Genomic DNA, 21144 nt, shown 5'->3' with positions numbered 1-21144 from the left:
TCCAGGGCAAGATTCATACCAGCCACACCAATCACACCTTATAACATGAGTTTATAACAACCAATCAACAGTATGACAACAACAGAGCATCAGGTCCAACCCTGATGCAACCATAACATAACCCTTATTGAAGCAATAACTATAAACAAGCATTGCAGAATAAGTCCGCACTTGGGACGGGCGCCTAGCATCCACTACGGACTACGAGAAATAGAAAATAAGAATTTACTTACCGATAATTCTATTTCTCGGAGTCCGTAGTGGATGCTGGGGTTCCTGAAAGGACCATGGGGAATAGCGGCTCCGCAGGAGACAGGGCACAAAAAGTAAAGCTTTTCCAGATCAGGTGGTGTGCACTGGCTCCTCCCCCTATGACCCTCCTCCAGACTCCAGTTAGGTACTGTGCCCGGACGAGCGTACACAATAAGGGAGGATTTTGAATCCCGGGTAAGACTCATACCAGCCACACCAATCACACCGTACAACTTGTGATCTAAACCCAGTTAACAGTATGATAACAGAGGAGCCTCTGAAAGATGGCTCCCTAAACAATAACCCGAATTAGTTAACAATAACTATGTACAAGTATTGCAGATAATCCGCACTTGGGATGGGCGCCCAGCATCCACTACGGACTCCGAGAAATAGAATTATCGGTAAGTAAATTCTTATTTTCTCTATCGTCCTAGTGGATGCTGGGGTTCCTGAAAGGACCATGGGGATTATACCAAAGCTCCCAAACGGGCGGGAGAGTGCGGATGACTCTGCAGCACCGAATGAGAGAACTCCAGGTCCTCTTTTGCCAGGGTATCAAATTTGTAGAATTTTACAAACGTGTTCTCCCCTGACCACGTAGCTGCTCGGCAGAGTTGTAATGCCGAGACCCCTCGGGCAGCCGCCCAAGATGAGCCCACCTTCCTTGTGGAATGGGCCTTAACAGATTTAGGCTGTGGCAGGCCTGCCACAGAATGTGCAAGTTGAATTGTGTTACAAATCCAACGAGCAATCGACTGCTTAGAAGCAGGCGCACCCAACTTGTTGGGTGCATACAGTATAAACAGCGAGTCAGATTTTCTGACTCCAGCCGTCCTTGAAATGTATATTTTTAAAGCTCTGACAACGTCCAACAACTTGGAGTCCTCCAAGTCGCTTGTAGCCGCAGGCACTACAATAGGCTGGTTCAGGTGAAACGCTGATACCACCTTAGGGAGAAAATGCGGACGCGTCCGCAGCTCTGCCCTATCCGAATGGAAAATTAAATAAGGGCTTTTATAAGATAAAGCCGCCAGTTCAGATACTCTCCTGGCGGAAGCCAGGGCCAGTAACATAGTCACTTTCCATGTGAGATATTTCAAATCCACATTTTTTATTGGTTCAAACCAATGGGATTTGAGGAAATCTAAAACTACATTTAGATCCCACGGTGCCACCGGAGGCACCACAGGAGGCTGTATATGCAGTACTCCTTTGACAAAAGTCTGGACCTCAGGGACTGAGGCCAATTCTTTTTGGAAGAATATTGACAGGGCCGAAATTTGAACCTTAATAGATCCCAATTTGAGACCCATAGACAATCCTGATTGCAGGAAATGTAGGAAACGACCCAGTTGAAATTCCTCCGTCGGAGCACTCCGATCCTCGCACCACGCAACATATTTCCGCCAAATGCGGTGATAATGCTTCGCGGTGACTTCCTTTCTTGCCTTAATCAAGGTAGGAATGTCTGGAATGCCTTTTCCTTTTAGGATCTGGCGTTCAACCGCCATGCCGTCAAACGCAGCCGCGGTAAGTCTTGAAAGAGGCAGGGACCCTGTTGAAGCAGGTCCCTTCTCAGAGGTAGAGGCCACGGATCGTCCGTGACCATCTCTTGAAGTTCCGGGTACCAAGACCTTCTTGGCCAATCCGGAGCCACTAGTATCGTTCTTACTCCGCTTTGCCGTATGATTCTCAATACCTTTGGTATGAGAGGCAGAGGAGGAAACACATACACCGACTGGTACACCCAAGGTGTTACCAGCGCGTCCACAGCTATTGCCTGCGGATCTCTTGACCTGGCGCAATACCTGTCCAGTTTTTTGTTGAGGCGAGACGCCATCATGTCCACCATTGGTCTTTCCCAACGGTTTATTAGCATGTGGAAAACTTCTGGATGAAGTCCCCACTCTCCCGGGTGAAGATCGTGTCTGCTGAGGAAGTCTGCTTCCCAGTTGTCCACGCCCGGGATGAACACTGCTGACAGTGCTATCACGTGATTCTCCGCCCAGCGAAGGATCCTGGCAGCTTCTGCCATTGCACTCCTGCTTCTTGTGCCGCCCTGTCTGTTTACATGGGCGACTGCCGTGATGTTGTCCGACTGGATCAACACCGGTCTTCCTTGAAGCAGAGGTTCCGCCTGGCTTAGAGCATTGTAGATTGCTCTTAGTTCCAGAATGTTTATGTGAAGAGACTTTTCCAGGCTCGACCACACTCCCTGGAAGTTTCTTCCTTGTGTGACTGCTCCCCAGCCTCTCAGGCTGGCGTCCGTGGTCACCAGGATCCAATCCTGTATGCCGAATCTGCGGCCCTCCAATAGATGAGCCCTCTGCAACCACCACAGAAGAGATCCCCTTGTCCTTGGAGACAGGGTTATCCGCAGGTGCATCTGAAGATGCGACCCTGACCATTTGTCCAACAGATCCCTTTGGAAAATTCTTGCATGGAATCTGCCGAATGGAATTGCTTCGTAAGAAGCCACCATTTTTCCCAGGACTCTTGTGCATTGATGTACAGACACCTTTCCTGGTTTTAGGAGGTTCCTGACCAGGTCGGATAACTCCTTGGCTTTTTCCTCGGGAAGAAAAACCTTTTTCTGAACCGTGTCCAGAATCATCCCTAGGAATAGCAGACGAGTTGTCGGCATTAATTGGGATTTTGGAATATTCAGAATCCATCCGTGCTGCTTTAGCACCTCTTGAGATAGTGCTAATCCCATCTCTAGCTGTTCTCTGGACCTTGCCCTTATTAGGAGATCGTCCAAGTATGGGATAATTAATACGCCTTTTCTTCGAAGAAGAATCATCATCTCGGCCATTACCTTTGTAAAGACCCGAGGTGCCGTGGACAAACCAAACGGCAGCGTCTGAAACTGATAGTGACAGTTTTGTACAACGAACCTGAGGTACCCCTGGTGTGAGGGGTAAATTGGAACGTGGAGATACGCATCCTTGATGTCCAAGGATACCATAAAGTCCCCTTCTTCCAGGTTCGCTATCACTGCTCTGAGTGACTCCATCTTGAACTTGAACTTCTTTATGTACAGGTTCAAGGACTTCAGATTTAGAATAGGCCTTACCGAGCCATCCGGCTTCGGTACCACAAATAGAGTGGAATAATACCCCTTCCCTTGTTGTAGAAGAGGTACCTTGACTATCACCTGCTGAGAGTACAGCTTGTGAATGGCTTCCAAAACCGTCTCCCTTTCGGAGGGGGACGTTGGTAAAGCAGACTTCAGGAAACGGCGAGGTGGATCTGTCTCTAATTCCAACCTGTACCCCTGAGATATTATCTGCAGGATCCAGGGATCTACCTGCGAGTGAGCCCACTGTGCACTGTAATTTTTGAGACGACCGCCCACCGTCCCCGAGTCCGCTTGAGAAGCCCCAGCGTCATGCTGAGGCTTTTGTAGAAGCCGGGGAGGGCTTCTGTTCCTGGGAAGGAGCTGCCTGTTGCTGTCTCTTCCCTCGACCTCTGCCTCGTGGCAGATATGAATAGCCCTTTGCTCTCTTATTTTTAAAGGAACGAAAGGGCTGCGGTTGAAAAGTCGGTGCCTTTTTCTGTTGGGGAGTGACTTGAGGTAGAAAGGTGGATTTCCCGGCTGTAGCCGTGGCCACCAAATCTGATAGACCGACTCCAAATAACTCCTCCCCTTTATACGGCAAAACTTCCATATGCCGTTTTGAATCCGCATCGCCTGTCCACTGTCGCGTCCATAAAGCTCTTCTGGCCGAAATGGACATAGCACTTACCCGTGATGCCAGTGTGCAGATATCCCTCTGTGCATCACGCATATAAAGAAATGCATCCTTTATTTGTTCTAACGACAGTAAAATATTGTCCCTGTCCAGGGTATCAATATTTTCAATCAGGGACTCTGACCAAACTACCCCAGCACTGCACATCCAGGCAGTCGCTATAGCTGGTCGTAGTATAACACCTGCATGTGTGTATATACTTTTTTGGATATTTTCCATCCTCCTATCTGATGGATCTTTAAGTGCGGCCGTCTCAGGAGAGGGTAACGCCACTTGTTTAGATAAGCGTGTTAGCGCCTTGTCCACCCTAGGAGGTGTTTCCCAGCGCTCCCTAACCTCTGGCGGGAAAGGGTATAATGCCAATAATTTCTTTGAAATTATCAGCTTTTTATCAGGGGCAACCCACGCTTCATCACACACGTCATTTAATTCTTCTGATTCAGGAAAAACTATAGGTAGTTTTTTCACACCCCACATAATACCCTGTTTAGTGGTACCTGTAGTATCAGCTAAATGTAACGCCTCCTTCATTGCCAAAATCATATAACGTGTGGCCCTACTGGAAAATACGGTTGATTCGACACCGTCACCACTGGAATCAGTGCCTGTGTCTGGGTCTGTGTCGACCGACTGAGGCAAAGGGCGTTTCACAGCCCCTGACGGTGTTTGAGGCGCCTGGACAGGCACTAATTGATTGTCCGGCCGCCTCATGTCGTCAAACGACTGCTTAAGCGAGTTGACGCTATCCCGTAATTCCACAAATAAAGGCATCCATTCTGGTGTCGACCCCCTAGGAGGTGACATCCCCATATTTGGCAATTGCTCCGCCTCCACACCAATATCGTCCTCATACATGTCGACACACACGTACCGACACACAGCAGACACACAGGGAATGCTCTACACGAAGACAGGACCCACTAGCCCTTTGGGGAGACAGAGGGAGAGTCTGCCAGCACACACCAAAAAAGCGCTATATATGACAGGGATAGCCTTATAATAAGTGCTCCCTTATAGCTGCTTTATATATATCAAAATATTGCCATTAAATTTGCCCCCCCTCTCTGTTTTACCCTGTTTCTGTAGTGCAGTGCAGGGGAGAGACCTGGGAGCCGTCCTGACCAGCGGAGCTGTGAGAGGAAATGGCGCCGTGTGCTGAGGAGATAGGCCCCGCCCCTTTTCCGGCGGGCTCGTCTCCCGCTATTTTGTGAATCCAGGCAGGGGTTAAATATCTCCATATAGCCTCTGGGGGCTATATGTGAGGTATTTTTAGCCTTTAAATAGGTTTTCATTTGCCTCCCAGGGCGCCCCCCCCCCAGCGCCCTGCACCCTCAGTGACTGCGTGTGAAGTGTGCTGAGAGGAAAATGGCGCACAGCTGCAGTGCTGTGCGCTACCTTTAGAAGACTGCAGGAGTCTTCAGCCGCCGATTCTGGACCTCTTCTTACTTCAGCATCTGCAAGGGGGCCGGCGGCGCGGCTCCGGTGACCATCCAGGCTGTACCTGTGATCGTCCCTCTGGAGCTGATGTCCAGTAGCCAAGAAGCCAATCCATCCTGCACGCAGGTGAGTTCACTTCTTCTCCCCTCTGTCCCTCGTTGCAGTGATCCTGTTGCCAGCAGGAATCACTGTAAAATAAAAAACCTAAGCTAAACTTTCTCTAAGCAGCTCTTTATGAGAGCCACCTAGAATTGCACCCTTCTCGGCCGGGCACAAAAATCTAACTGGAGTCTGGAGGAGGGTCATAGGGGGAGGAGCCAGTGCACACCACCTGATCTGGAAAAGCTTTACTTTTTGTGCCCTGTCTCCTGCGGAGCCGCTATTCCCCATGGTCCTTTCAGGAACCCCAGCATCCACTAGGACGATAGAGAAATAGGTTTACCGGTAAGTAAAATCTTGTTTTCTCTAACGTCCTAGTGGATGCTGGGGACTCCGTAAGGACCATGGGGATTATACCAAAGCTCCCAAACGGGCGGGAGAGTGCGGATGACTCTGCAGCACCGATTGAGCAAACTAGGGTCCTCCTCAGCCAGGGTATCAAACTTGTAGAACTTTGCAAAAATGTTTGAACCTGACCAAGAAGCCGCTCAGCAAAGCTGTAATGCCGAGACCCCTCGGGCAGCCGCCCAAGAAGAGCTCACCTTCCTCGTTAAATGGGCCTTTACTGATTTAGGCAGCGGCAATCCAGCCGCAGAATGAGCATGCTGAATCATGCTACAGATCCAGCAAGCAATAGTTTGCTTTGAAGCAGGAGCACCCAGCTTGTTGGAAGCATACAGGATAAACAAAGATTCTGTTTTCCTGACACTAGCCGTTCTGGCTACAAAAACCATCAAAGCCCTGACCACATCAAGTAACTCGGAATCCTCCAAGTCAGTAGAAGCCACAGGCACCACAATAGGTTATTTTATATGAAAGGATGAAACCAGTTTCGGAAAAAATTGTGGACGGGTCCGCAATTCTGCTCTATCCACATGGAAAACCAGAGAGGGGCATTTATGTGACAAAGCCGCCAACTCTGACACACGCCTAGCCAAGGCTAATAGCAATACCACCTTCCACGTGAGATATTTCAACTCCACCGTTTTGAGTGGTCCAAACCAGTGGGATTTCAGGAAACTCAACACCACGTTAAGATCCCAAGATGCCACTGGAGGCACAAAAGGGGGCTGAATATTCAGCACTCCCTTTACAACGTCTGAACTTCAGGTAGAGAAGTCAACTCCTCTTGAAAGAAAATGGATAGGGCCGAAATCTGGACCTTAATGGAACCCAATTTTAGGCCCAAATTTAATGTTGAGCTGTTACGTCCTTACTAGTCTTTATCAGCGTAGGAATGACCTCATCTGGAATGCCTTTCTCTGCTAGGATCCAGCGTTCAACAGCCATGCCGTCAAACGCAGCCGCGGTAAGTCTTGGAACAGACAGGGCCCCTGCTGCAACAAGTCCTGTCTTAGAGGAAGAGGCCACGGGTCCTCTGTGATCATTTCTTGCAGATCTGGATACCAAGTCCTTCGTGGCCAATCTGGAACAATGAGTATTGTTCTCACTCCTCTTTTTCTTATTATTCTCAGCACCTTGTGTATGAGAGGAATAGAAGGAAATACATAGACCGACTGGAACACCCACGGTGTCACCAGGGCGTCTACAGCTATCGCCTGAGGGTCTCTTGACCTGATGCAAAACCTCTGTAGTTTTTTGTTGAGGCGGGATGCCATCATGTCCACCTGTGGCAGTACCCACTGACTTGCAGTCTGTGCGAAGACTTCCTGATGAAGCCCCCTCTCTCCCGGGTGGAAGTCGTGTCTGCTGAGGAAGTCTGCTTCCCAGTTGTCCACTCCTGGGATGAACACTGTTGACAGTGCGCTTACGTGATTTTCTGCCCAGCGAAGAACTCTGGTGGCTTCCGCCATCGCTTTCCTGCTCCTTGTGCCGCCTTGTCGGTTTACATGAGCCACTGCGGTGATGGTGTCTGACTGAATCAGAACCGGTTGGTCGCGAAGCAGGGTCTCCGCTTGACGTAGGGCGTTGTATACGGCCCTTAGTTCCAGGATGTTGATGTGAAGGCAAGTCTCCTGACTTGACCACAGACCTTGGAATATCTTCCCTATGTGACTGCTCCCCACCCTCGGAGGCTTGCATCCGTGGTCACCAGGACCCAGTCCTGAATGCCGAATCTGCAGCCCTCGAGAAGGTGAGCACTCTCCAGCCACAACAGGAGAGACTCCCTGGCCCTGGGGGATAGGGTGATTAACCGATGCATCTGAAGATGTTATCCGGACCACTTGTCCAGTAAGTCCCATTGAAAGGTCCTTGCATGGAACCTGCTGAAGGGAATGGCCTCGTATGATGCCATCATCCTTCCCAGGACTCGAGTGCAGTGATGCACTGACACCTGTTTTGGTTTTAATAGGTTCCTGACCAGTGTCATGAGCTCCTGAGCTCTCTATGTCGGGAGATAAACCCTTTTCTGGTCTGTGTCTAGAATCATGCCTAGGAAAGGCAGATGAGCCAGACGTGTTGCCGTTACACTTCCAAAGAAAGTGCTACGCTGATCAGCAACTGCTCTCTTGATCCCGCTTTTATGAGGAGATCGTCCAAGTTTGGGATAATTGCGACCCCTTGCTTCCGCAGGAGTACCATCATTTCCACCATTACCTTGGTAAATATTCTCGGTGCCGTGGAGAGACCAAACGGCAACGTCTGAAATTGGTAATGACAATCCTGTACCACAGATCTGAGGTACGCCTTATGAGGTGGATAAATGGGGACATGAAGGTATGCTTCCTTTATGTCCAGAGACACCATAAAATCCCCCCCTTCCAGGCTTGCGACGACCGCTCTTAGCGATTCCATCTTGAACTTGAACCTTTTCAGCTATATGTTTAGGGATTTTAAAGTCAATATGGGTCTGACGAACCGTCTGGTTTCGGGACTACAACATGGTCGAATAATAACCCCCTCCTTGTTGAAGGAGGGGAACCTTGACCACCACCTGTTGAAGATACAATTTGTTAATTGCAGTTAACACTATTTCCCTCTCGTGTGGGGAAGCCGGCAGGGCCGTCGGTGAGAGGGCATCTCCTCGAAGTCCAGCTTGTATCCCTGAGACACAATATCTATTGCCCAGGGATCCAACAGGGAGTGAACCCACTTGTGGCTGAAATTTCGAAGACGTGCCCCCACCGGGCCTAGCTCTGCCTGTGGAGCCCCAGCGACATGCGGTGGATTTAGTGGAAGCCGGGGAGGACTTCTGTTCCTGGGAACAAGCTGTGTTGTGCAGCTTCTTTCCTCTGCCCATGCTTCTGGCAAGAAAGGACGCACCTCGGACTTTCTTGGTTCTTTGTGATCGAAAGGACTGCATTTGATAATGTCGTGCTTTCCTAGGCTGTGCAGGAATATAAGGCAAAAGATCAGAATTACCAGCTATAGCTGTGGAGACCAGGTCCGAGAGCCCTTCTCCACACAATCCTCAGCCTTGTAAGGTAAACCTTCCATATGCCTTTTAAATTGGCATCACCTGTCCATTGCATGTTCCACAGGGCACATCAAGCAGAAATCGACATAGCGTTGACTCTAGAACCCTGTAGACTAATGTGTTTGGGCATGTATATATATATATATATATATATATATATATATATATATATATATATCTCTCTATCTCTATCTATACCTATCTATCTAAGACAGCATATATATATATATATATATATATATATATATACACACACACACATATATATATATATATATATATATATATATATATATATATACACACACACATACATACATATATACACACATACTAGGGTCTCTCAATCTCTGCTGACAAGGTATCTGCCCACGCTGCTACAGCGCTATAAACCCATGCCGACACAATCGCGGGTCTGAGTAGAGTACCAGAATGTGTGTAAATGGACTTCAAAGTACTTTAACTGCATGCTATCTGCAGGATCCCTGAGGATAGCTGTAAAGTCAGCGCTTCCCTTTTTGGGTAAACGTGTCAATGCCTTGTACACCCTAGGGGAAGATTACCATCGTATCCTGGCCCCATTAGGGAAAGGATACTCACTGAGAATTCTTTTTGGGAAGCTGCAGCTTCTTGTCTGGAGATTCACGCTCTTTTTTTATCATGAGAGGGAGGAAATTTACCTCAGCTTTCTTCCCCTTAAACATGTGTACCCTTGTGTCAGGGACAGATGAGTCATCAGTGATATGCAAATCATCTTTTATTACAATAATCATACATTGAATACTTTCCTGCCATTTTGGCTGTAACTTTGCATTATCGTAGTTGACACTGGAGTCAGACTCCGTGTCGATATCAGTGTCTATTATTTTGGATAGTGAGCATTGAGAGACTCTGAAGGTCTCTGCGACATACGGACAGACATGGGTAGATTCCCTGTCTGTTCTCTAATCTTTTGTGCAATAAATTCACCTTAGGGGAGCCCCAGCGTCATGCGGTGGACTTGGCAGAGGCGGGGTAGGACTTTTGGTCCTGGGCGTTAGACACAGCAGGCGACCTTTTTCCCCTTCCTCTACTTTTTGAAGTGAGGAAGGACGAGCCCCTTCCTTTTTTGTATTTATTAGGTAAAAACGACTGCATCTGATAATGGGGCGCCTTTTTCTGTTGTGCGGGAAGATAAGGAAGAAAAGATGACTTACCCGCAGTAGCGGTAGACACCAGGTCAGCGAGGCTGTCACCAAACAAGACACTACCTTTAAAAGGGAGAGCTTCCATAGCTTTTCCTGGAGTCGGCATCAGCATTCCATTGATTAATCTACAGCGCCCTCCTGGCCGAGACTGCCATGGCATTGGCCCTTGATCCCAAGAGGCTAATATCCCTCGCCGCATCCTTTAGGTGAGCTGTAGCGTCCCTGATATAACCAAGAATGTTATCCTTATCAAGGGTATCCATGTCAAATGCCAAATTATCACCCCACTTAGCAATAGCACTACTCACCCATGCCGACCAATGGCCTTTAATGTCATTTCCTGCTTGCGATCCGCAGGATCCTTGAGGGCAGCTGTGTCAGGAGACGGAAGAGCCACTTTTTTGGACAGTCGGGACAGAGCCTTGTCCACATTGGGAGATGACTCCCACTTTTCCCTGTCGTCAGAGGGTAAAGGATATGCCATAAAAATTCTCTTGGGAATCTGCCATCTTTTGTCAGGCGACTCCCAAGCCTTCTCACAAAGAGCATTCAGTTCATGAGAGGGGAGAAACTTCACCTCAGACTTTCCCCTTTAAATAAACAAACCCTTGTATCTGGAACAGGAGGTTCCTCAGAAATATGTAAAACATCTTAAATAGCCACAATCATGCGATGAATACTCTTTACCAATTTTGGATGTAAACTGGCCTCACTAAAGTCGACACTGGAATCGGAGTCCATGTCAGTATCAGAATCCGCCATCTGGGTAAATTAACGCTTTTGTGACCCTGAGGGGGCCTGTACCTGAGACAAGGCATCCTCCATGGATTTTCTCCACGTTTTTGTGTCTGAGAATCAGATTTATCCAGCCTCTTAGACAATAACGCCACATTCGCTATCAATGTACTCAACATATTCACCCAATCAGCAGTCGGCTGTGCCGACAGATTCACTCCCAAATCATTCTCTGAGCCCCCAGTAACTTCCTCCGGAGAGGAGCACTCAGCCTCAGACAAGTCGACACACTGTACCGACACACACACAAACACTGGCAATAGGGGACAGACCCATAGGAAAGCCTGTTAGAGAGAACACAGAGGGAGTATACCAGCTCACACCCTAGCGCCCATATACTACTAAAAAAATAAGAATTTACTTACCGATAATTCTATTTCTCGTAGTCCATAGTGGATGCTGGGGACTCCGTAAGGACCATGGGGAATAGCGGCTCCGCAGGAGACTGGGCACAAAAGTAAAGCTTTAGGACTACCTGGTGTGCACTGGCTCCTCCCCCTATGACCCTCCTCCAAGCCTCAGTTAGGATACTGTGCCCGGACGAGCGTACACAATAAGGAAGGATTTTGAATCCCGGGTAAGACTCATACCAGCCACACCAATCACACCGTATAACTTGTGATCTAAACCCAGTTAACAGCATGATAACAGAGGAGCCTCTAGAAAAGATGGCTCACTACAGCAATAACCCGATTTTTGGCAACAATAACTATGTACCAGTATTGCAGACAATCCGCACTTGGGATGGGCGCCCAGCATCCACTACGGACTACGAGAAATAGAATTATCGGTAAGTAAATTCTTATTTTCTCTGACGTCCTAGTGGATGCTGGGGACTCCGTAAGGACCATGGGGATTATACCAAAGCTCCCAAACGGGCGGGAGAGTGCGGATGACTCTGCAGCACCAAATGAGAGAACTCCAGGTCCTCCTCAGCCAGGGTATCAAATTTGCAGAATTTTACAAACGTATTTGCTCCTGACCAAGTAGCTGCTCGGCAAAGTTGTAAAGCCGAGACCCCTTGGGCAGCCACCCAAGATGAGCCCACCTTCCTTGTGGAGTGGGCATTTACAGATTTTTGGCTGTGGCAGGCCTGCCACAGAATGTGCAAGCTGAATTGTACTACAAATCCAACGAGCAATAGTCTGCTTAGAAGCAGGAGCACCCAGCTTGTTGAGTGCATACAGGATAAACAGCGAGTCAGATTTTCTGACTCCAGCCGTCCTGGAAACATATTTTCAGGGCCCTGACAACGTCTAGCAACTTGGAGTCCTCCAAGTCCCTAGTAGCCGCAGGCACCACAATAGGTTGGTTCAGGTGAAACGCTGAAACCACCTTAGGGAGAAACTGAGGACGAGTCCTCAATTCCGCCCTGTCCGAATGGAAAATCAGATAAGGGCTTTTATAGGATAAAGCCGCCAATTCTGACACGCGCCTGGCCCAGGCCAGGGCCAACAGCATGACCACTTTCCATGTGAGATATTTTAACTCCACAGATTTAAGTGGTTCAAACCAATGTGACTTTTGGAACCCAAAAACTACATTGAGATCCCAAGGTGCCAGTGGAGGCACAAAAGGAGGCTGTATATACAGTACCCCTTTTACAAACGTCTGAACTTCAGGGACTGAAGCTAGTTCTTTTTGGAAGAAAATTGACAGGGCCGAAATTTGAACCTTAATGGACCCCAATTTCAGGCCCATAGACACTCCTGTTTGCAGGAAATGTAGGAATCGACCCAGTTGAAATTCCTCAGTCGGGCCTTACTGGCCTCTCACCACGCAACATATTTTCGCCAAATACGGTGATAATGTTTTGCGGTTACATCCTTCCTGGCTTTGATCAGGGTAGGGATGACTTCATCCGGAATGCCTTTTTCCTTCAGGATCCGGCGTTCAACCGCCATGCCGTCAAACGCAGCCGCGGTAAGTCTTGGAACAGACAGGGTCCTTGCTGGAGCAGGTCCCTTCTTAGAGGTAGAGGCCACGGATCCTCCGTGAGCATCTCTTGAAGTTCCGGTTACCAAGTCCTTCATGGCCAATCCGGAGCCACGAATATAGTGTTTACTCCTCTCCATCTTATAATTCTCAGTACCTTGGTTATGAGAGGCAGAGGATGGAACACATACACTGACCGGTACACCCACGGTGTTACCAGAGCGTCTACAGCTATTGCCTGAGGGTCCCTTGACCTGGTGCAATACCTGTCGAGTTTTTCCCAACAGTTTATACTCATGTGGAAGACTTCTGGGTGAAGTCCCCACTCTCCCGGGTGGAGGTCGTGTCTGCTGAGGAAGTCTGCTTCCCAGTTGTCCACTCCCGGAATGAATACTGCTGACAGTGCTATCAAATGATTTTCCGCCCAGCGAAGAATCCTTGCAGCTTCTGCCATTGCCCTCCTGCTTCTTGTGCCACCCTGTCTGTTTACGTGGGTGACTGCCGAGATGTTGTCCGACTGGATCAACACCGGCTGACCCTGAAGCAGAGGTCTTGCTAAGCTTAGAGCATTGTAAATGGCCCTTAGCTTCAGGATATTTATGTGAAGTGATGTCTCCAGGCTTGACCATAAGCCCTGGAAATTTCTTCCCTGTGTGACTGCTCCCCAGCCTCGCAGGCTGGCATCCGTGGTCACCAGGACCCAGTCCTGAATGCCGAATCTGCGGCCCTCTAGAAGATGAGCACTCTGCAACCACCACAGGACGGACACCCTTGTCCTTGGTGACAGGGTTATCCGCTGATGCATCTGAAAATGCGACCCGGACCATTTGTCCAGCAGGTCCCACTGGAAAGTTCTTGCGTGGAATCTGCCGAATGGGATTGCTTCGTAGGAAGCCACCATTTTTCCCATAACCCTTGTGCATTGATGCACTGAGACTTGGCTCGGTTTTAGGAGGTTCCTGACTAGCTCGGATAACTCCCTGGCTTTCTCCTCCGGGAGAAACACCTTTTTCTGGACTGTGTCCAGGATCATCCCTAGGAACAGAAGACGAGTCGTCGGAACCAGCTGCGATTTTGGAATATTGAGAATCCAACCGTGCTGCCGCAACACTACCTGAGATAGTGCTACACCGACCTCCAACTGTTCTCTGGATCTTACCCTTATCAGGAGATCGTCCAAGTAAGGGATAACTAAAACTCCCTTCCTTCGAAGGAGTATCATCATTTCGGCCATTACCTTGGTAAAGACCCGGGGTGCCGTGGACCATCCAAACAGCAGCGTCTGAAACTGATAGTGACAGTTCTGTACCACAAACCTGAGGTACCCTTGGTGAGAAGGGTAAATTGGGACATGAAGGTAAGCATCCTTGATGTCCAAAGACACCATGTAGTCCCCTTCTTCCAGGTTCGCAATCACTGCTCTGAGTGACTCCATCTTGAATTTGAACTTTTGTATGTAAGTGTTCAAAGATTTTAGATTTAAAATCGGTCTCACCGAGCCATCCGGCTTCGGTACCACAACAGTGTGGAATAATACCCCTTTCCCTGTTGCAGGAGGGGTACCTTGATTATCACCTGCTGGGAATACAGCTTGTGAATGGCTTCCAAAACTGCCTCCCTGACGGAGGGAGACGTCGGTAAAGCCGACTTTAGGAAACGGCGAGGGGGAGACGTCTCGAATTCCAATTTGTACCCCTGAGATACCACCTGAAGGATCCAGGGGTCTACTTGCGAGTGAGCCCACTGCGCGCTGAAATTCTTGAGACGGGCCCCCACCGTGCCTGAGTCCGCTTGTAAAGCCCCAGCGTCATGCTGAGGGCTTGGCAGAGGCGGGAGAGGGCTTCTGTTCCTGGGAACTGGCTGATTTCTGCAGCCTTTTTCCTCTTCCTCTGTCACGGGGCAGAAATGAGGAACCTTTTGCCCGCTTGCCCTTATGGGAACGAAAGGACTGCGCCTGATAATACGGCGTCTTCTTATGTTGAGAGGCGACCTGGGGTAAAAACGTGGATTTCCCAGCTGTTGCCGTGGCCACCAGGTCTGAAAGACCGACCCCAAATAACTCCTCCCCTTTATAAGGCAATACTTCCATATGCTGTTTGGAATCCGCATCACCTGACCACTGTCGTGTCCATAACCCTCTTCTGGCAGAAATGGACAACGCACTTACTCTTGATGCCAGTCGGCAAATATTCCGCTGTGCATCACGCATACATAGAAATGCATCTTTTAAATGCTCTATAGGCAATAATATACTGTCCCTATCTAGGGTATCAATATTTTCAGTCAGGGAATCCGACCACGCCAACCCAGCACTGCACATCCAGGCTGAGGCGATTGCTGGTCGCAGTATAACACCAGTATGTGTGTAAATACATTTTAGGATACCCTCCTGCTTTCTATCAGCAGGATCCTTAAGGGCGGCCATCTCAGGAGAGGGTAGAGCCCTTGTTTTTACAAGCGTGTGAGCGCTTTATCCACCCTAGGGGGTGTTTCCCAACGCACCCTAACCTCTGGCGGGAAAGGATATAATGCCAATAACTTTTTAGAAATTATCAGTTTTTATCGGGGGAAACCCACGCTTCATCACACACCTTATTTAATTTCTCAGATTCAGGAAAACTACAGGTAGTTTTTCCTCACCGAACATAATACCCCTTTTGGTGGTACTCGTATTATCAGAAATGTGTAAAACATTTTTCATTGCCTCAATCATGTAACGTGTGGCCCTACTGGAAGTCACATTTGTCTTCACCGTCGACACAGGAGTCAGTATCCGTGTCGGCGTCTGTATCTGCCATCTGAGGTAACAGGCGCTTTAGAGCCCCTGACGGCCTATGAGACGTCTGGACAGGCACAAGCCGAGTAGCCGGCTGTCTCATGTCAACCACTATCTTTTGTAAAGAGCTGACACTGTTAATTCCTTCCAACAGTTCACCCACTCAGGTGTCGACCCCCTAGGGGGTGACATCCCTATTACAGGCATTTTGCTCCGCCTCCACATCATTTTCCTCCTCATACATGTCGACACAAACGTACAGACACACAGCACACACACAGGGAATGCTCTGATAGAGGACAGGACCCCACTAGCCCTTTGGGGAGACAGAGGGAGAGTATGCCAGCACACACCAGAGCGCTATATATATACAGGGATAACCTTATATAAGTGTTTTTCCCCTTATAGCTGCTGTATTGTTAATACTGCGCCTAATTAGTGCCCCCCTCTCTTTTTTAACCCTTTCTGTAGTGTAGTGACTGCAGGGGAGAGCCAGGGAGCTTCCCTCCAACGAAGCTGTGAGGAAAAATGGCGCCAGTGTGCTGAGGAGATAGGCTCCGCACCTTTTGCGCGGACTTTTCTCCTGCTTTTTTATGGATTCTGGCAGGGGTTAAAATTCATCCATATAGCCCTGGGGGCTATATGTGATGTATTTTCGCCAGCCAAGGTGTTTTTATTGCTGCTCAGGGCGCCCCCTCCTAGCGCCCTGCACCCTCAGTGACCGAAGTGTGAAGTGTGCTGAGGAGCAATGGCGCACAGCTGCAGTGCTGTGCGCTACCTTGGTGAAGACAGGATGTCTTCTGCCGCCGATTTTCCGGACCTCTTCTTGCTTCTGGCTCTGTAAGGGGGCCGGCGGCGCGGCTCTGGGACCGGACTCCATGGCTGGGCCTGTGTTCGATCCCTCTGGAGCTAATGGTGTCCAGTAGCCTAAGAAGCCCAATCCACTCTGCACGCAGGTGAGTTCGCTTCTTCTCCCCTTAGTCCCTCAATGCAGTGAGCCTATTGCCAGCAGGTCTCACTGAAAATAAAAAACCTAAAACTAAACCTTTCACTAAGCAGCTCAGGAGAGCCACCTAGTGTACACACTTCTCGTTCGGGCACAAAAATCTAACTGAGGCTTGGAGGAGGGTCATAGGGTGAGGAGCCAGTGCACACCAGGTAGTCCTAAAGCTTTACTTTTGTGCCCAGTCTCCTGCGGAGCCGCTATTCCCCATGGTCCTTATGGAGTCCCCAGCATCCACTAGGACGTCAGAGAAATAATATATGTTCACTGCGCTGTTTTTTTTTATATATATAGCACCAACTGACTGTGCCCCCCCTCCCCGTTTTGCTCCCTGTACTTGTAAAGGAGACTGGAGGTCCGAGCCAGCGTCTCTGCATGCTCTGTGAAGAGAGAAAATGGCGTTGGTAAGCTGTGCGGCTAAGCCACGCCCCCACCCGGCGCGCTGTAGTCCCGCTCAAATTTAAACTATTATACTGGCGGGGGTCTCATATATAGTGCCCAGGAACCTCTAATATGCATTTATGCCAGTGAAAAGTCCAGTAACCTGCTGCCCAGGGCGCTCCCCCCTGCGCCCTGTGAGTGCCGTTGGTGTGTGTGTGGGAGCATGGAGCGCTGTACCTTCGTTACTGAAGTCTTCTGCCGTCACTGAGGTCTTCTGCCTTCTGTATACTCTCCCGGCTTCTTTCTTATGGCTTCTGTGAGGGGGGTGACGGCACGGCTCAGGGAACAAGCAGCTAGGCGCACCAAGTGATCGAACCCTCTGGAGCTAATGGTGTCTAGTAGCCTAAGAAGCAGAGCCCTTAACTCAGAAGAAGTAGGTCTGACTTCTCTCCCCTCACTCCCACGATGCAGGCAGCCTGTAGCCAGCAGGTCTCCCTGAAAATAAAAAATCTAACAAAAAGTATTTTCAGAGAAACTCTGTAGAGCTCCCCCAGTGTGTGTCCAGTCTCTCCTGGGCACAGAATCTAACTGAGGTCTGGAGGAGGGGCATAGAGGGAGGAGCCAGTTCACACTCATTCAAAGTTTTATAGTATGCCCATGTCTCCTGCGGATCCCGTCTATACCCCATGGGCGTTTTGGAGTCCCCAGCATCCTCTGACGTAAGAGAAATAATAATAACTGGACACCACAGGCCGCTCCCCCTGTATAAAATAATAACAATAATGACAGGACACCACAGGCTACTCCCCCTGTATAATAATAATAATAACAGGACACCACAGGCTGCTCTCCCTGAGCTATTTAGCTCACTGCACGTTCCTGCAGGACACCACAGGCTACTCCCCCTGTATAATAATTATAATAACTGGACACCACAGGCTGCTATCCCTGTTTAATAATAAAAAATGAATAATAATGACAGCACACTACAGGCTGCTCCCCCTGTATAATAGGACCCCATTACCTGCTGTTGCCGGACGAGTGACTCCAGTCTCCCGTTCGACGGAAACCCGGAAGTTGCTGCAATGGTGGAAGACAACTCCCTTCCTGTCTGTGGAACGCACATGCCGGAAGTGAAGTGGAACGCACAGCCCGGAAGTGAGGTGTGATTGGCAGGGGAACGCAAGCTGCTTCCTCCTCAGTGACCGGCCACACTGACGTTCTTATCCCCGCCCCCGGCCCCTCCTCCAGCCCCGCCCCCGGCCTCAGCACAGGGAGAGGGCGCGGGTCCCGCACATGGCAGTGTGACAGGCGCTGGGGGCAGGCAGGGAGGTGTGAGAGAGGGCGGGTACCCGTGCAGCTGCTGCAGGACACAGAGCAAGGGCTGCATAGGTGCAATGCTTTCTGTGTGTATATCCAGAGATAGATGTACAGGGCGCCAGCACATCTGCAGCGCAGCCTCATCCGGGCGTGGTGGTGGGGGAGGGGGAGCGTTGCTCTCATGGTGCCGGGGCGTCTGTCACCGTGTATCGGGCATCTGTGCTCCATGTCCCAGAATCTCCGCATCGTGTCCGTCCATCTGTACACCGCGTTTGTGTGTCATGCCGGGGCGTCTGTGCACCATACAGTGTCGGACTGGGGCGTGAAGGGCCCTCCGGGGGAATGCTGTGTAGGGGCCCATGCTTAAAGGTGTAGCCAGGTTCCAGTGGGGGCGTGGCCAGACACCACAGAGGTTTGGCTCACCATTGCATGTTCTGTGCCCCTTGGTAAATATATAATAAACCAAATTATTGTGAAGTGTAATGTAACATATGTATAATGCATAAATCCAGTGCACTAGGATAGTCTGGAACTTGATCCCTAGAGGAGGAGGAGGGCCCAGACGTGGTTTCCCCTGTGGGCCAGTACGACCCTGGCACCATATCTGGGCATCTGTGCACCATGTCCTAGTGTCAGTGCACGTCAGAAAAGGGCGTCTGCATCATGTCCAGCCATCTGTGCGTTGTGCCAGGACGTCTGTCACTCATGCCACTGCCCATCCCTTACAGACTTGTCGCTTCCCTCATGTTCCCTCCTATGACTGGATGCGCCTCACTGCCTGCGCCAAGCGATCACAGATGTTACTGACCACCTACTGCGCAGTTTCTTCAACGCGGCACCTGGAACCACGTTTCTACTTACTCTATTACCACCGGCACCTGATACCACTGGCTGCTGTGTATGTGTAGACATGCTGCTGCCACACCTCCTGACTGGTGCTGGTTATCCCCCACTGGTCACCGGCCTGGAGAAGGCCCTGCACGGAATCTGCTAAGGGTTCAAGCCTTCCACGTCTAGCCTGAATCCAAGCTCCAGAGCTGGCTGGGCTGGCCATCTTTTCCCCAGTCTTCCCATGCTACTCTCATTTAGGAGGCTGCATGGGAAGGCATTTCATTTTTCTGAGAGGAGTCTGCGGGGACCCAGCAGCCCTCATAGAGCTCCGAATTACCTCTAGACCCCCAGGGAAAAGATTAAATACATTTACACATATAATTATTTTGTGCACATTACACCACAGCACTGCAGTTCAGGACATGCGGTCCCAGCTCAGTGCTGCACATACATTTTATTATACATTTGTAACACTGGAAAATAAATTTGTACATATTTATGAATTTGCCTTTTTTTTTAGACACAGTCTGGGACTGTTGGGGCCCTTTCGGTGCACCGAGGGTTACCAGCTTAAAGTGCCGCACTGGGAGCAAGCTATCCCGTTCCACCCAGTGGGCAGCTCCATGCACTCTCCTCCATGCACACAGCGCACCAGGGGTTAACAGCCGCACTGCCCCCTGATAATCACCCAAAGTCCCGGTCACTCAGGCGTCCCCCACGGGAGGACTGTGTTGACTGAGGACCAAGGAATTGGGACGGCAGCTTGGGATCGTGGGGGACGCCTGAGTGACCGGGACTTTAGGTGTTTATACCCCATGCTTTTCACCTTACAGTTGCCTATTCCTCAAATACGATACATGTTTTGTTTCATTCTATGTTTGTAAGTGCGTTTTTATTAAAAATTCTTGTCTTTTAATATAAGATGGTGTTGCACTATTACAAATTTATTTTCTAAGAGGCTCATTAAGAAGAAGATCCCATGAAGCCAAGTCATCATTAAGCATTCCTGATTGCTGTTGGGGTCCTGATTTGCTCGTTATTATCAATTCTATGTGAGTGGGACCAATAAAAACAAGAAAAAGATTTGGATATTCAACAGTTTTGCACTATGTTTGTTTCTTTCTTTCAATTTTAGTGATTGGATCTCTACCTATTTTTCCATTTGATCTGTATGAAATATTCCCCAAGTGTGTAAGCAAAAAACTACATTTATGTATGCTAATTGAATCTCTAAGGTGATAAGTAGCGCCACGTGGAAATATTGTTTACTATTTTGTTAGAATCACGGTGAAAGGTTCTTATATTTTCCAAGGGCTGCTACGAGTATTTAAGCGCACCCAGTGGTCTATACTGTTTCTACCACAGTGCTGATGTGTGGAGGCATCAGGAGCCAAGCTCTCGAACCCTAGAGGGTCAACACAGCACTGCTGCTCTCATATACCGGGGTGTAGGGAGTGGAGCTCCTGGACCGGAGCGGTTGGCACATAGCCCTGCAGCCTGAGACTAGACTCCCGGTTGCAGCAGCTCCTTACATCTCAGTCCCCAGTGCAGCACACCGGAGGTTGACAAGCATCTCCGCGGCTGCTGGAGAGGTTCCAGGGCCACTGCACATCAAAGACTTTTAAAAAAAACATTTTTTAAACACTATGCACTTAGCGAGTACAGTTGAAATTAGCACCTAACGCCCATTGTCCTTTTAAATATGGCGCAGCAGCACAGGGGGATTAACCCCTTCAGTGACATGACCACCATTATCCACATGGGTCAGGGTGTCTCCGGCCACACTTCTACACCAGGGTTCAGCTCCATGGGTGAAATATGCAAGCCTGGCTCCAGAACTTGGATTTGGGGCGTGAGTTTGAGGTGCTTGGGATGTTGGTCTGTTCATCCTTATAAGTTATTAGCAGCCATATCACAACTTATCCAGTTGG

General features: G+C 49.3%; 1 protein-coding gene across 1 annotated transcript in view; it reads right to left on the bottom strand.

The window, feature by feature from the left end:
- The window catches only part of LOC135057124 (uncharacterized), a 249703-nt gene extending 231484 nt beyond the window's left edge, over positions 1–18219 (bottom strand). Inside the window, exon 1 of the mRNA XM_063963019.1 lies at positions 18087–18219. Within this exon, the coding sequence (XP_063819089.1) occupies positions 18087–18188 (102 nt within the window). The 5' untranslated portion in view covers positions 18189–18219. The remainder of the gene's footprint in view (positions 1–18086) is intronic.
- Between the last annotated feature and the right edge of the window lie 2925 nt (positions 18220–21144).

This window comes from Pseudophryne corroboree, chromosome 3, assembly GCF_028390025.1.
Source record: "Pseudophryne corroboree isolate aPseCor3 chromosome 3, aPseCor3.hap2, whole genome shotgun sequence".
NCBI lineage: Eukaryota > Metazoa > Chordata > Amphibia > Anura > Myobatrachidae > Pseudophryne > Pseudophryne corroboree.
The sequence above is the reverse complement of the archived record's forward strand: the minus strand, read 5'-3'. Positions and strand labels throughout refer to the sequence as shown.